At 40.0% G+C, this 14926-nt stretch overlaps 1 protein-coding gene across 3 annotated transcripts in view; it reads right to left on the reverse strand.

Annotated features, from left to right (window-relative positions):
• Positions 1-863: 863 nt before the first annotated feature.
• RALA (RAS like proto-oncogene A) overlaps positions 864-14926 on the reverse strand; it is a 61708-nt gene continuing 47645 nt past the window's right edge. For all 3 annotated transcript variants that reach the window (XM_055590759.1, XM_055590760.1, XM_055590761.1), the window contains 4 exons: positions 12313-12465; positions 9962-10170; positions 6111-6285; positions 864-2838 (listed from right to left, as the gene is read on the reverse strand). In XM_055590759.1, coding sequence (XP_055446734.1) covers positions 2716-2838; positions 6111-6285; positions 9962-10170; positions 12313-12426 — 621 coding nt within the window. In that variant the 5' untranslated portion in view covers positions 12427-12465 and the 3' untranslated portion in view covers positions 864-2715. The remainder of the gene's footprint in view (positions 2839-6110; positions 6286-9961; positions 10171-12312; positions 12466-14926) is intronic.

The raw sequence follows: 14926 nt of genomic DNA on the forward strand, positions 1-14926 counted from the left end.
CAAACTAAGGGCATGAATGAAGGCCTCCATTGGTCTGTCCACTCTTGACTTTCAAAGCAATTTGCTAAAGGGGACTTCTAATGATGGATTTTTTTTTAAAAGGATTAGTTTGAAAACTGTTCAATTCTGGTAAATGCTTTAATAGTTTTAAATTTTACGTTCCGTTATAAAATTTTGAAAATGACATTCTGATTCACTTTGAGACAACTTAGTCTAACCTTTGTTTAGTATATAATGTTCAACATCATGCCCCCGATTGGTGTTAAGAATGGGTCCATACAGCGAGATTAAAATTATGCCAATTATAAATGTGCTCACTGCTTAGGAATTAAGAAATTAAAGTGAACTGGATCTTGAAGGGTTGTGTTCAATGTTGGGGCAAGATCATTTCCAGCCCAGGGGCTGTGTGACAGCTAGTAGCCCACTGTTTTCCAGACATCAAATGTGAGTGAATGCCTGAAGTATGATGAGACGGCAGGGGGTGGGGGGATTCCTCCTGCTACAGTTTGGAAATGGAATTGTCTCTGGGGATCAGTCTAATTTACAAAACGAAGATAAAGCTACCACCTGCCCACTCAGGAGTCGAGTAGTATTCGAAAAGTAACGTACAAGGGAGGACTCTCGTGACAGCAGAAGAGTGCCTTCCGTGCAACTGCGCATGTCGGGGCTCTGCCATTTCTGAGCCTTGTTTAAACCTGAGTAATGATGGCCCTGTGACCGAGGACATCTGGCTCAGGACTCTTCTCACACAGAAGTCCCTAAACTGATAGCTCAAAAGACTGAGGTGTTTTCAAGTCTCTGGTAAGGATGCCCAGGTTGAATTTTACATGTTCTATTGTAAACATCAAGTAACACCACAAACATTTAAAAAAAGAAAGTTTATTGGTCTTTAAATGGCTCAAATTGCAAATAAACCAGTCGGGTAGTGGCATCAGCCTAAGACATGTGATGCATCTTTGTCATTTGGCTTCATAGCACCTCAGTACCCAGGAGAGGAAAGGTCTCAAAGCAAAGTCACGACATTAGTGGTCAGGACCCCTGGTTAAATGAGACTGCAACAAGTACACGTGGAGACTGCTGGGCCCGTGGGGCGGCGCTTATATGGGGAACTTTAATTCTGCACACGGCACAGCCTATGAAAAATAGGAAATGAAAGATGTACATCTCAAACCCTTTAGGGACAAATATTTAACATGACAAGCTGGATGTAGTATCTAAAGAGTTCAGTTCCTAAATAGCCTATTTGTGTTAACTTTACGTACACATCTGTTATCTGGAATGCCTGAACACATCTTTGACTTGCTGAGATTAAGACTGAGCATAAAGAAAGCAAAACTTTATTGAAACAACTGCCCTAGTCCCATTCCAAAGAAAAGAAAAATCTGATAGTGGTATTTTTCCCATTGAAATTATGTCCCTTCAGTGGGCACGCCGTACAACAGGGACAGAGCCTACTGTTTGGTGGCAAACATGTTTTCTGCACTATCCTCAGGTTTGGCTGTTCGATGTTAACTTTAGGAAAATGTAACTACAGTGTTCTTCATTATGAACACAGACTACAAACACTCCTAGTAACTCCCGCACAGCCAAACTGCAACCTCAGGAATACAAATTTAGAAGTTAACAGATGGCAAGCACAACTATTTTCCCGAAGTGGTCTAGTGCAAAATGCATTAGCACCGTGGACACTTTTCCTATGCCCTGCTCCAAAGAGATCAAAATCTTAACACATATTCACCACTTGCATAAAAGGATTTCCAGGGATCAGCATCTTAAAGAATAAGGGTTCACTGAGACATACTGAATCCTCATAGTCTAAAATTATCTTACAAGTATATGCTGGTCCTTCATTTTTAAACTACCTTACAGTTAATTAAAAGCAATCAAGGAGCTCTGGAACTTCATTTTCAAGAACCAGAGTATGGCACACATTTTACATTTGGACAGACTCTAGCAGTTATTTCTTGAGCATCTTCTATACAAAAGTTGTCCCCCATCCTGACATATATTCTCTCACCAGGACACGTGGGCAGTGGGCCCACCGCACCATGAGGATGCCAGATACAACCCAGAATGATGTAACCAGGTATCTTTCAGTTTCTAAATTAAGGCATATTAAAAAATTTCCATGTACAAGTTTACACCACTTTTCTAAGTTAATCACCAGGTAATTAATGCAGGTTCACAGATGAATTACTCTCAATTGAACTATATGCAACAATCATGCCAGTCACTTTTTCTTCTATATTTTGCATAACAATGGTTAAAAAAAAGTGGTACAGTTTAACTATCATGTTCACAATTGTCATTTCTTTTTCAAGGCAGTAGAAGACCAAGACATTTTAAAATGATTATAAAATTTAAGCTTTATAATAAACCAGAGGAAGTAGCCTTTCCTCCCATTGTCCACCCCCATTCTCACCTCTCGAACAGTTCAAGAAAGACTGCCGGCAAAACACAAGCGCCCACGCTACATTCAGGACCGTGATAAATGTAGGCAATTATGAAATAAGTTGAACTTTGCTTCTTGGTGAAGCCACATTAATTTCTTTTTAAGTGAATTTGACTTTCAGTGCAGTTCCAATTCATGCTTTTAGAGATACATAACAATTTCCAAAATGTTAAAGTAATTTCAGTCAATTGAGCCTTCAATGGCAAAGCTTATAAATTATATTTATTAGTATGGTCAAGATAAGAAAGGAGTTTGGGCTCTGATTATAAAATGCAGCATCTTTCTCTGATTCTCTTGGCTAAACTTTTCCTCTTCTTTTTTCCATTCTTTTCTTTGCTGTCTTCCATCTTTCTGGCCCGAATTTCCCTCATTAAATCAAAAAATACCTACAAAAAAAACAGAATAAAGCAAGTGGATAATTTGTGCCTGGTACATCTCTGAATCACAGCAGTAAACATTGGGAGTACTATATGAATATTAAAGAGCTCTTATTTGGGGAGTACAGGGACAGGAAAGTATAGAACTAAAGTCTGCTTCTTCCAAGTATGTTAAAAAAATGGGAAAACAGGAAGATTTTCTGAATTACACTTTCGGGTAAAATCTGCTTACATAATATAACCTAATCTTTCATCTGAATTTTCAAGATAAAAATAAACATGCACTGCAAGTGATAGCTCCAAAGATGTAACCCAATGGATTACATTTGAGTAATTAATAATTAGCAAATATATTTTATCAATTACAATTTTAAACTAATTTAATAAAATTTTCACTTATTAACCTTTCTTCAGCCCCACTTTTAAAAACAGCTGTGGAAAATGACTGCTTCCTTTATTATTTTGATACCAGGCACTAGAAAACAATTGCTTGTTGCACAGTATTTTAGGATTTATCAATTTTTGTCTGTCTAGAAATTGGCAAGTAATGGGAGATATTAGCATAATAATTTAAAAGCTATTAGTGTAATAATTAAAAAGTTCAATATCACTAACAAGTGTCTGTGCATGCATGCATGCTAAGCTGCTTCAGTTGTGTCCGACTCTGTGCAACCCTATGGACTGTAGCCCACCAGGCTCCTCTGTCCATGGGATTCTCCAGGCAAGTGTCTGAGTGCACACTGAGTAGGGCCTGAAGGATGTGGACTCATGCTGTGGCTGAAGAGTTGCTGCACGTTACTTTTCTGCAGCCACTGAGGTGCTTGTGAAAAATGCATCTACCTGGTGGCAGTCACAGGCACTAGATTCTTGCATATCCCCGATACACACAGATGTGTGCTTGTGTGCATGATGTGTTTCAAACACAGATGGCAGCAAACTACAGTTACTGCTACTGTTCTGTATTTCATTTCCTAATGCTGAAGATCAGCACATTTAGCTCTACCTTCATTTTTAAAAAAATACTTATTTTTGGCCTCCTGGGTCTTCACTGCTGCTCGAAGTTTTCTCTAGTTGTGGTGAGTGGGGACTACTCTTGGTTGCGGTGCACAGGCTTTTCTCACTGCAGTGCGTTCTCTTGTTGGCGAGCACAGGCTCCAGGTGCGCGGGCTTCAGTAGCTGCAGCTCCCAGGCTCAGCAGTGGCAGCACACGGGCTTACTTGCTCCGCGGCACTGTGAGACCTTCATGGACCAGGGTCGGCCTGTGTCCCCTGCACTGGGAGGCAGTTTTTTATCAACTGTGCCACCAGGGAAGTTCTCTTCATTTCTTTTTAATGGTTGTACAGTATTTCATTATATGGATGCACCAGCCTTTAAAATAGTCTCTTATTGGACACTTTGATATTTCCAGTCTTTTGTTTCTACAGATAATGCTTCAGTGACTACTGCTACATGGATGTATGACTTTATATAAATTTTAGAACTTGAATTGATGGGGTCATAATTTTGATAATTACCAAACTGCCCTTCTACGAACTATGAGAGTTCCTTTCCCCTCCTCCCCATACTCCTGTCAACAGTATTATTATCAGTCTTGTTGCTTTATTCCCCAATGTAACAGGTAAGAAAAAAGTCCTATTTTTAAATTGTGCTTCCTATTATAAGTTAGACTAAGCCGCTTTTAAACTTTAAAAGCAATTTGTACTTCTCTTCTATGACAAGGGTGTCTATATTTTTTGACTGTTTTCCCATTGGGTTGCTGGTCTTTTTCTCACTGTCCTGTGATAACTCTGACAATGTGCATGACCGTACTTCCCCCGGGCCTCTGATGCCAGCAGGTGACACCACAGGACTGCTGCAAGCCTCAGAGCCGGACAGTTACTGTTCACCTCTCCTCCCCACTCCCCTTAGTTCAAATAGGTTTTAGTGTGTGTTCTACCATCTGCTCCAGATATTAAACAGGAGGAAACAAAGTATATATATGCTATGATACTGTTCTGTGGTGCCTTTCAAAACCCCATACACACTGAATCTTAAACTATATTTCATTAGTATTTTGAAAAACATTTGCTGTAACTAGCGGAAACTGGTTTACTGAGTAGAACTCTTGTAGCATGTTGTAAAGATATCCTGGACTTAAAGGAATCTGACTGTGTGACTGGAAAAAAAAAAGTGAGCTTAAAATGACAATGTCTTTAAACCTACAGTAAACAGGCAGAAAGAACCTCTAAACTTTTAACATCATGATTTCTGGACCAGGGTTATGGATCTACAGACACAGCAGACTAGTTCACAAATGCCGGCAGACACCTAGGGCAGCGTTACTTCAAGTGCGGCCCACCACCCCACCTGCACACCCAGGAGCTAACGAGATCTACAAATTCTTAGGACTGACCCCAGAGCAAATGAATCCAAGTCTCTGGAGAAGACCCAGGAACCTGTGTTTATCAGGCTTTATAGGCAATCCTTCTGCATGTTAGTTTTTCTGAGGCACCTGTAGGGCCGAGATAGTCGGGGACTGAAAAGGTCTCCCTGGAAGGGCTCCCACCCAGAGCTGCTCCAGCCCCACCAGCGGGCTTCCTGAACGCTGACAGTGGTGTCGGCGGGGCAGATGAATGGCACCTGGGAAGGCTCCAAGGTGTTCCTCCCCTGGTCTCCAGGAAGGGCCAATCCGCACAAAGTGCAAAGATGAGGGAAGAGGGCAGAGGAGTTCTCTTCCCCCTGGGTGGAGAGCGGGGTGAGGGGGTGGAGAAGAGAAGTGGAGGGTGGGGAGTGCAGCTGTGGTGACCGAGATTTCAAAACCCTCTCCCTCCGGGCTCCTTCATCTTGGGAGCCACCTTCCCTTGGGAGAACTTGAGTGGGGATGGGCAGGTGTCAGCGCAGAGATCCTCCAGCCAATCAGGAAAAGAAAAGCAAAGAAAAAAGAAAAGAAAAGATTCTCCAGCCAATCAGGAAAAGAAAAGGAAAGAAAAAAAAAAAAATATTCTCCAGCCACAGGAAAAGGAAAGGAAAAAAAAAAGAAAAAAGAGGAGGGATTCAAGTCAGGAATCTGGCCAGTGCTTTGCTGTGGCTGTCTCATGTTTTTGCACCCTTTGGGAACCTAAGGACAAGGTGAAGTCAAGAAAGTCCTAACAGCGTCCTTGAGCCTTCAGGGCTGATAAACATCAACGTGTATTAAATTTCTCTCTGAAAGTCTCAACAGAATCTCTAGACACAGATGGAGCAGAGTTAAGCAAATCAACCTGTTTTAACATGATGTTGTGGTGAGAAGGGTCCCCTTTTACCTTGTCAACATTGGCCCGCGTCTTGGCAGATGTTTCCACATAGTTAACGTTCCACTGATCGGCTCTGGTTTTCGCCTCTTCTACGGAAACCTGCCTTTTATCTTCCAAATCTGATTTGTTTCCAACGAGCAAAAATGGAACATTCTCATCTTCTTTTACTCTTAAAATCTGCTCCCTGGATAAGAGGAAATGAGCAGGAAATATCTCTATGTGTTAAAATAACCAATAACGCATGCAGGCATTTATTTATGCTTCTTAGCAATGAACTCATTTATTACACGGGAGGAAACAAGCAGCACGTCTTCCTTTAGCTACCCTCAATCATTTGAGCTTCACATTCACTTCATTAATGGAGGAAAAATACACCAAGGAAGAGTACAAATATGGCAGTAGAGGCATGAAGTGAAAGTATCAAATGCAACTTCATTCTAAATGCCTTGTTTTTAAAACCTTTTTTACGTTTTGAGAATCTCAGTTGGGATCTTAGTTCCCCAATCAGGGGCTGAACCCGCACCCCCTGCAGTGGAAGTACTGAGTCTTAACCACTGGACTGTCAGGGAAGTCCCTCTAAAGGCTTTTTCAAAACAAACTCTTTACATTAGAATGATTTCAGATTTACAGAGAAGGTGTGAAGAGAGGACAGAGTTCCTGCATGTCCCCACGCCCAGTTTCTCCATTGTCAACACACTTTATCATCATTTATGAAGTACTACTGATACAAATATATCTTGTTATACTGCAGTTACTTTACTGTGCTTTGCAGATACTGCTTTCTCTCTCTTTTTTTTTTTAACAGACTGAAGGTCTGTAGTCGCCCTGTGTCAAGCTAGTCTATCGGTGCCACTTTCCCAACAGCATTTGTTCACTTTGGGTCTCTCTGTCACATTTTGGTAATTCTCACAATATTTTAAACTTTCCCATTATCATTAAATTTGTTAGGGTGATCAGTGACCTTTGTGATGACTGTAATCATTACTGGCATTTTTGCTTAAAGTGATGCTCCCTTTGGAGTTTGAGAGACAATTATAGAATTTTAGAATAGAAAAGCACCTTTACAAACTGGTCAAGCTTCATTTTTATCTTGAGGAAAGTGAGAACCACAAAAAGCAACAGGGTTTTCTAACATTTCTATCGAAACCTTATAAACACTATAAGTTATATGCTAGCAACTGTGCCAAATGTGGGTATCAGGGATACTGAAATGGGTAAGAAATGGGTTCTGCTCTCAAGTGTTTTTACCTTGTCAGGAAAAACACACAGCATACAGAAATCAATCTCAGTGTCAGAGTGTGGTGAGTGTGCTACTGGGGCTGTGCAGAGTACATCACAAACACTGATGAGGAAACAGTGGATTCTGCCTTCGTGACAGGAGGCCCAGGAAGGCTATATTTAGGAGCTGACAATTATTAGAGAAATGCAAATCAAAACTATACTGATGTACCACCTCACACCAGTCAGAATGGCCATTATTAAAAAGTCTACAAATAGCAAATGCTGGAGAGGGCATGGAGAAACAGGAGTCCTCCTCCACTGCTGGTGGGAATGTAAATTTGTGCAGTCATTGTGGAAAACAGTATGGAAGGTCCTCAGAAAACTAAGAATTACCATATGATCCAGCAACCCCACTCCCAGACATACATCCAGACAAAACTCTAATTCAAAAAGATACATGTGCCCCAGTGTTCTTAGCAGCACTAGTCGCAATAGCAAAGACAAAGAAACGGCCTAAGTGTCCATCAACAGATGAGTGAATGCATAAAGAAGATATGGTACCTATAAAATGGAATACTACTCAGCCATAAGAAAGGATGAAATGATGCCATTTGCAGCAACGTGGATGCAACTAGAGATGATCATACTACGTGAAGCAAGTCAGAAAGAGAAATCCCATATGAAAGCACTTATGTATGGAATCTAAAATATGACATAAATGAACTTATCTATGAAAAAAGACTCACAGACATAGAAGAGAGGCTTAGGATTGCCAAGAAGGAATGGGTTGGGGGAGTTTGGGATAAGCAGATGTAAACTATTACATGTAAAATGGATACACAACAAGGTCCCACTGGATAGCACAGAGAACTACACTCAAAGCCTATGATAAACCATAATGGAAAAGAATATAAAAAAATAATTAGGTATGTAAAACTGAATCACTTTGCTATATAGCTGAAATTAACATGTCATTGTAAATCAACCATACGTCAATAAAAATTTTTTTAAAATCAACTACAATAAAAAAAATTAAAAAGAGGAGCTGACATTGTGCTACACTTTGCAGGTCAGATCATGTGGAGTGCCTACTATTCTATTACCATTCAAACCACCTTAAAAATGGCTTTCCTACTGCTGGTCAGTTACCAGGAACATTTTTTATTTATGGGAAGGGCAACACATTGGAGGTAGGACAGAATGAATGATTCACTTATTTTCTGTAATAGCAACAGCCCAAGACTTTTTCTCTTGGCATAAAAATACCTCATTCCCTTGAGAAACCACTTTGGCTTTGGTGACTATGGTGACAAAATATATTCTATTACTTAGAACAGAATCTGCTACAGAATAAGCACTCAAATATTTTTTGAAAGAATGAATAAGCACTGACACGAAACTTTCAATATGTCTCCCAGGGTTACAAGTTACCAGAATCTGCCACTCTTTGCACTTTATCACGTACAAAAAAACTTTTCCTTACAGAAACCAACAAACTTAATTTTACAAATAAATTTACATTTCCTAGGTTTCTCAGTGACATGCTCTTTTGCAAAGAAGGTTCTCTTACAATCTTTTGAGTTCTTGGGACTTTCATGTATACATGAAGAGGAATGCTTTGTGTAAGCCCTGGTTCAGTTTCCTGCCCAAACGCTAGGGATGACGTCTTTCGTCATCTTTGGAAATCCTTGTTGTCCTTCAAGGTTATCTAGCTCTTGAAGGCCTCCACCTCTCCTCTCTTGGATCCCCTGTAACAATTGCTGTCCATATCTTCTTTATCACTAACTGACACTGGGTTTCATGCCTTATTCAACTCGGCTGTGTGAACGTTGAAAACAGAGGATATATTATATGCTTCTTTCGTGCCTGCCCCCCCACACCAAAGCAGACCACGTGTACGTGGTAATAATAATAAAAATTATTTTATCTTTATGTGGTAATAAAATAAAAATACATAAAGAATATTTGTTTTTATTCATGCTGTATTTATGACACTACTCAAGAACTTATTTATGCTATATTTGTCTTATGTATAGAGAGAACATCTCTCCCCTTTTTCACTTTCCCAATCCCCTGCCCCAAATCAAGTGGAGGACAGATTTCGATTAAACAAACAGTAAATAAGATATTAAAAAGATTGTATAACAAGACAGTGTGTCAATCTATGGTGGTATTATTTCCACTAAAAGTTCAGTGTGTGTTATCAAAGTGTCTACACTGTGAGGAGGATGGCGACGTGCCTGCTGGGCACGACACAGGTTCCGAGACACCCGTGACTAACACAGAAAGACTCAAAATCTGGGTCAGAGATCGTTATGTGATCCAGGCATCTGCTTTTACGGCAGCAGCAGTACTGTACTGCAAAGGGAAACGCTTCAGTACACATAAGGAGACTGCGGATGTAGGCTGTCACACACTCAGGCTGCGCTGCAGCTGGCACTGGTAGAGCTGGCTGTGAGGTTAGGTACGGTGCACTGAATATGTGAGTACAAGCGCACGGAGGACAGAGTCATACTGATGTCAGAGAGGGACTAAACACAGTTAGAGGGAAAGACAACCAGGTTAAGAGCCTCTAGCTGTCCACTCGTTGCTGAGGAGGCAGTTGTTCTGCAGTGTCATGACACGACTCCCTGACATACCTGAAGTCGGCTGTGGCTGCAAAGGATTCCATTTCTGTAATGGAGAAGACACAGAGGAAGCCCTCGCCGCTGCGGAAGTAGTTATCTCTAATGGCAGCATAGTCTTCTTGCCCAGCTGTATCCAGGATGTCAATCTGCACTTCCTCCCCGTCCAGCACCACCTTCTTCCGATAGCTGTCGGCTTTGGTCGGCTCGTAGTCCTCCACAAACTGGGAATGAGGAAAAGCACTTCCATTTCTAAATCATCTTTACTTTTCAAAGGTTCTTATTTTGAAATACAGATTCACATGAAGGTGCCAAAATAGTACTGAGAAGCCACATGTAACCTTCATTAAGTTTTCCCTAGTGGTAAATGCTACATTCGTTTAAATTTCCTTTGTAGACAATTCAGAGGTCTTTTCTTTTACAAAAAGTGGAGGTTGAACAGCTCTAGGTCATTGACAGGTTGAAAACTGTGACTCTTCCTTAAAACGCTATACCTGCAAACACTATTACATAAGTATTTTATCAGATGTTTAAGAATCCTTTTTTGTGACTCCAAATATAAATTTTCATGTCAGAATTGTAGAAAATGACTTCAAAGTAAGTCAATATTTAGGTAAGGATTGAAAGTATGGCTAAATCTTTTCCTTCTCCAAAATGAACCAAGTCAAAAAAGTGCCTTATAACCACTCTGTAGAATGTCAAATCTTGAACTTTGAGATTTTCCCCCAGTCTTCCCATTTTTAAAAATAGCACAATTAAACAACTTTACAATTGTACTTCTAACTTTTACTCTCTAAATCTCACCTTGATATTTTTCATCAGTGTATCACTGTTGGTGTGTGTGTATATAGATTACACACATACTTTTGTGGGCTTTTAATTAGTTCCTATAAATATTTATCTGATATCTTATTTATTTGCTCAATGTCTAAATCCCCATACTAGAATTTAAGCCCTGTGGGCAGGGACCTTGACCAGTCTATTCATCAATGTCTCCTCAAAGCCTAGAAGAGTGTCTGGTACATGGAGACACTCAACAAATATTTACTGAAAAATCAAACACAGTGTATTTGTAACTGTAAAAGATATAGAACATTCTACCATAATTACATGCTATTATTTCACAGATATAAAATATTTATAAACATTTATGAATATTTAATGGATACATTCAGTTATTGTATCTGATAATATTATGACTATTAAATGAAAGCTTTACCATTTATCAAACATTAGACATATGAACATTCTTACTTTTGACTGCCTTACTGTCAAGAAGGGTACTGACTTAAGGATTAATTTAAAGAAAAGCAGCTATTCAGGTGACTAGTATGAAGAACAGAACTGAACAGATATTAGCAATTCCATTTAAAATACCATTTCAATTTTCCCCCTCCAAATTGTTTAAGCAGGACAACTGGAGGATTTAAGTGTTCTGTGTGAGAAGAAATTAATACAATATTGTAAATCAACAATAAAATTTTTTTTAAATTTCTGTGTGTATGAAAGAAATGCTGATGAGCAGGCAATGAAAAGAGACATTGGGTGATAAAAAATCTGCAGGATATTTTTCTCAGAAGACTAGGTTTAACACTGAGTTACTCATCAGAGGTCACTCTACATGGGCAGGTTGGGTAACTTCTGTTTTCTCATCTGTAAAATGAGGATACCACTACCTACCACACAAGACTGCTGTGAGGACCAGGTAAGAAAGAGTAACCATAAATCCTTACTTCTATTTGGGAGGCAGAAGAATTGAGGATAAATGCTAAAACTTAATTAGCATCTCAAATCATTTAGCCTTAATAACAAGGCTCTATGGAAAAAATACATTGCTGTATATAGACTGAGACCTTAACTTTGGGGCCATAAAGTCTAATACAAATACATGCACACAAATCTATAACCTGTTAAGTAATTTTATTTCAGAGACACAGCCTTCACCTGCTGAGTGGTGAGTGTAGTACCAGGCCAAATATACAATAAATTACTGATTTTTTTTCATTGAGTTATTAAAGGATACCTTATATATGTTGACCTCAAGTCTCAACTAGGTACTATATCTACCAGTTCTATTAATTCAAGGTGGGTCTCACTATTAAGACACTAAAAATTAAAAAAAGTCACATATTGCTCAGAGAAAGGTACTGTTTTCACTTTTGTTCTGTTTTTTAAAAGCATACGTTTTTAAGGACCTTGAATTCTCAACTTGGTAAATCAAGCTGCATACAAATGTTGGCTCTGAATTTAAAACCAGGAAAAAAATGATCAGTAGCTTTCAAAGACTCAAATACAACCAAAGCTAAGCTAGAGAAACACTCTCTGAAAGCCCAAACTTTGACATCCATGATACAATCAGCACTTACCTCATCATACATGAACTGCAGAGTCAGAGCAGACTTGCCCACACCACCGCTGCCCACCATGATGACTTTGTGTAAGGCCAAAGAATTCTGACCCTTGGGCTTATTTGCAGCCATCTTGTGTCACAGAGTTTTCACCAAAGGATTAAGAAGAATCTAAAAAGAATGAAAGAACAAGTAATGCTCAATACATTCTTTGTCAGAATTCCAGTGTATGAAAGAGATATGAAGTCCTTAGGCTTCAAGTTACTAGTTTCCATTCTGCTAGGATTTTAAACAGATGGCAAATGAAGTATGCTCATTTGTGGGAAGAACCACTTATCAGAAAACACCATGGCAATAAGACAAGTATATGACTCAAGGGCATTTCTTATAATAGTTTTCAGTCATGAGTTTGCTGACAGAAAGCAAAAACTTCCCAGGACGACCACATGCTGACAGTAATGGAGTATTAGCTGTACAAGAATATGGTCACGCAGAGTACAAAGCAGGCTGAACGATCACTTTGTTTCCACATTAATCTCTGTTGGCAATAATTATAGAGACGTTTCTCCTAACTTCAGAAAAGAAACCTCATCCTGACAACTTGGAAGTTGAAGTATAAGTAGAATCTAACACTGTGCACCCAATTCCCAAGGATCGTGTTGCTGGAACACCTGCACATACTGTGATGGGATGGGTAACCTAACTTAAATACATGAATCAGCGTGCCCTCACTTTCCTTAGAACATGCATTTGTTTACCACATTTATGTGCTCAGTGCAGAAAGACCAGGTTCCCCCAGAAGCTGGAGTGGTGATGCACACCAATGGTACCCAGTTACCTTTGGTCATGGTTACCAGTCCTTAGAAAAAAGAGGCGGTGAGGTCAGAGCAAACACTGAGTCTGTGTGGAGGCCCATGCAAAGAGACTTTTTGTTTTTAGAGGTTGGAGGGGGGTTCCTTCTTTAGAGGTACCTTCTCAGCATCTCTGACTTGTTTCAGTCACAGCACACCTTTCACAAGCTGCAACTCACAGGACCACCCCTCACGCTGCCCACTTCTCCATCTCATGCTCATTCATCTCGCCCAGGCTGGCTGCATCAGACCCACACTGGTCTCCCTTGATTCTTCATGTGCTCTTCTCTGCCTCCTGACCTTTATCATGCCATTTCCTACATTTGGCATATTCTTGGCTAACTCCTCTCAGTTTTGAGGTTTCGGCTTACCTGAAACTCTCAACCTAAACTAGGCTCTCCCCTGCTCTGTGCTCACATGATACATGATACCTTTCCTTCATGACCATTATCACGAGCTGGAACTGCTCAAGTGTGCTCTTCCTAATAGAGGTCTTCTTCCAAAAATACTGGAAGCAACTTGAGTATGGGCGCTATGTCTGCTGGTTTACTTGGCAACATCAGTACATGTGTGTCAAATGAACAAACAAATGTCGGAGTCTGACTTAACCTGGGGAGTGCTTTGGATGGTACTGGTATAAAGCAGTTACTGCTACTAGAGATTCCATCACAAGTTCAGGCGAGGACAGTCTGCTCTGGGTTTGTGCTTCACACACTGGTTGTGCAGGGCACCCAAGAGCTGGGTGCTGCTCAGGCCGCCCCAGAAATCATGCCCATATTCCTATCTGCCCAATATAGAAAAGTCTTAAGGAAAAAAAAACAACAACCCAAATCTTGTTATCCATATAACAACAGGAATAAGTTGAGACATATTTGAGAGAGTCACAGCATACCTTTCACAAGCTGCAACCTGTAAGCATAACTGAGATCACACTATATATGCAATTTTTGATCCTATTATTCTTATGTCATAAACATTTTTTAGTAGAGGCAACCTGAACTGTGACAGGTATGATAAGGAATCCACATTTGGAGGCTAATAGTTCAATTTAACTCAATAAACAAGGATCGAGTCCCTCTTTTTCCTGGACATCAAGGACAAAATCATTGGATTCTAAATGATTACCACTGCTCAGAAACAGTGAAAATTAATAGTGTACTTCAGATAAGTAGAAGTCTAAAAGACACCTCATCTAAGAAAGCGTATGGAGCATGCTGTTGCTGGCATTCCTAATGAAGGCAGGAAATGACTTCTCACTCTTATGATCTTCACTTGCTGGCAGCTGTAATCACTTCATGGCTACGTAACTACCATTTTATTTTTAAAACAGTTATACCACAAGAGCTGAGGGTGTTACTGTATCAATTAATATTCTAAGAGTTGAGTATGTATGCTTTTAAAGCAAAAAATTAGTTAGCAGTTAGACCAACTGGGTTAAAACACTTTCCCTTTCAGAAAAATTTACAATTCAGTCTGTGACTTAAAAAATGCAGAGATTCCCAAAGACATTTTCTCAAAGTGCAAACATTCCTCAGTAACTATGAGGTGCAGATCCCTTACTTTTAAAAGGCTATCCAGGAAAAGATCCCACCAAGGAGACACTCCTCAGCCCCAATGAAAAACACCTGGCTTTCCACAACTCAGGTCCCAATCCCTGGTCTAGATGTTGGAACCTAAGACAACACACACAGAAACAGACTCTTCCACTGGTGGTAAGTGCAACGGAGAACACAGGGGCACTGGGATAGACAGTGGGGACGGGCTACTTTAACCAGGATGCC

This window comes from Bubalus kerabau, chromosome 8, assembly GCF_029407905.1.
Source record: "Bubalus kerabau isolate K-KA32 ecotype Philippines breed swamp buffalo chromosome 8, PCC_UOA_SB_1v2, whole genome shotgun sequence".
In the NCBI taxonomy this organism is placed as follows: domain Eukaryota; kingdom Metazoa; phylum Chordata; class Mammalia; order Artiodactyla; family Bovidae; genus Bubalus; species Bubalus kerabau.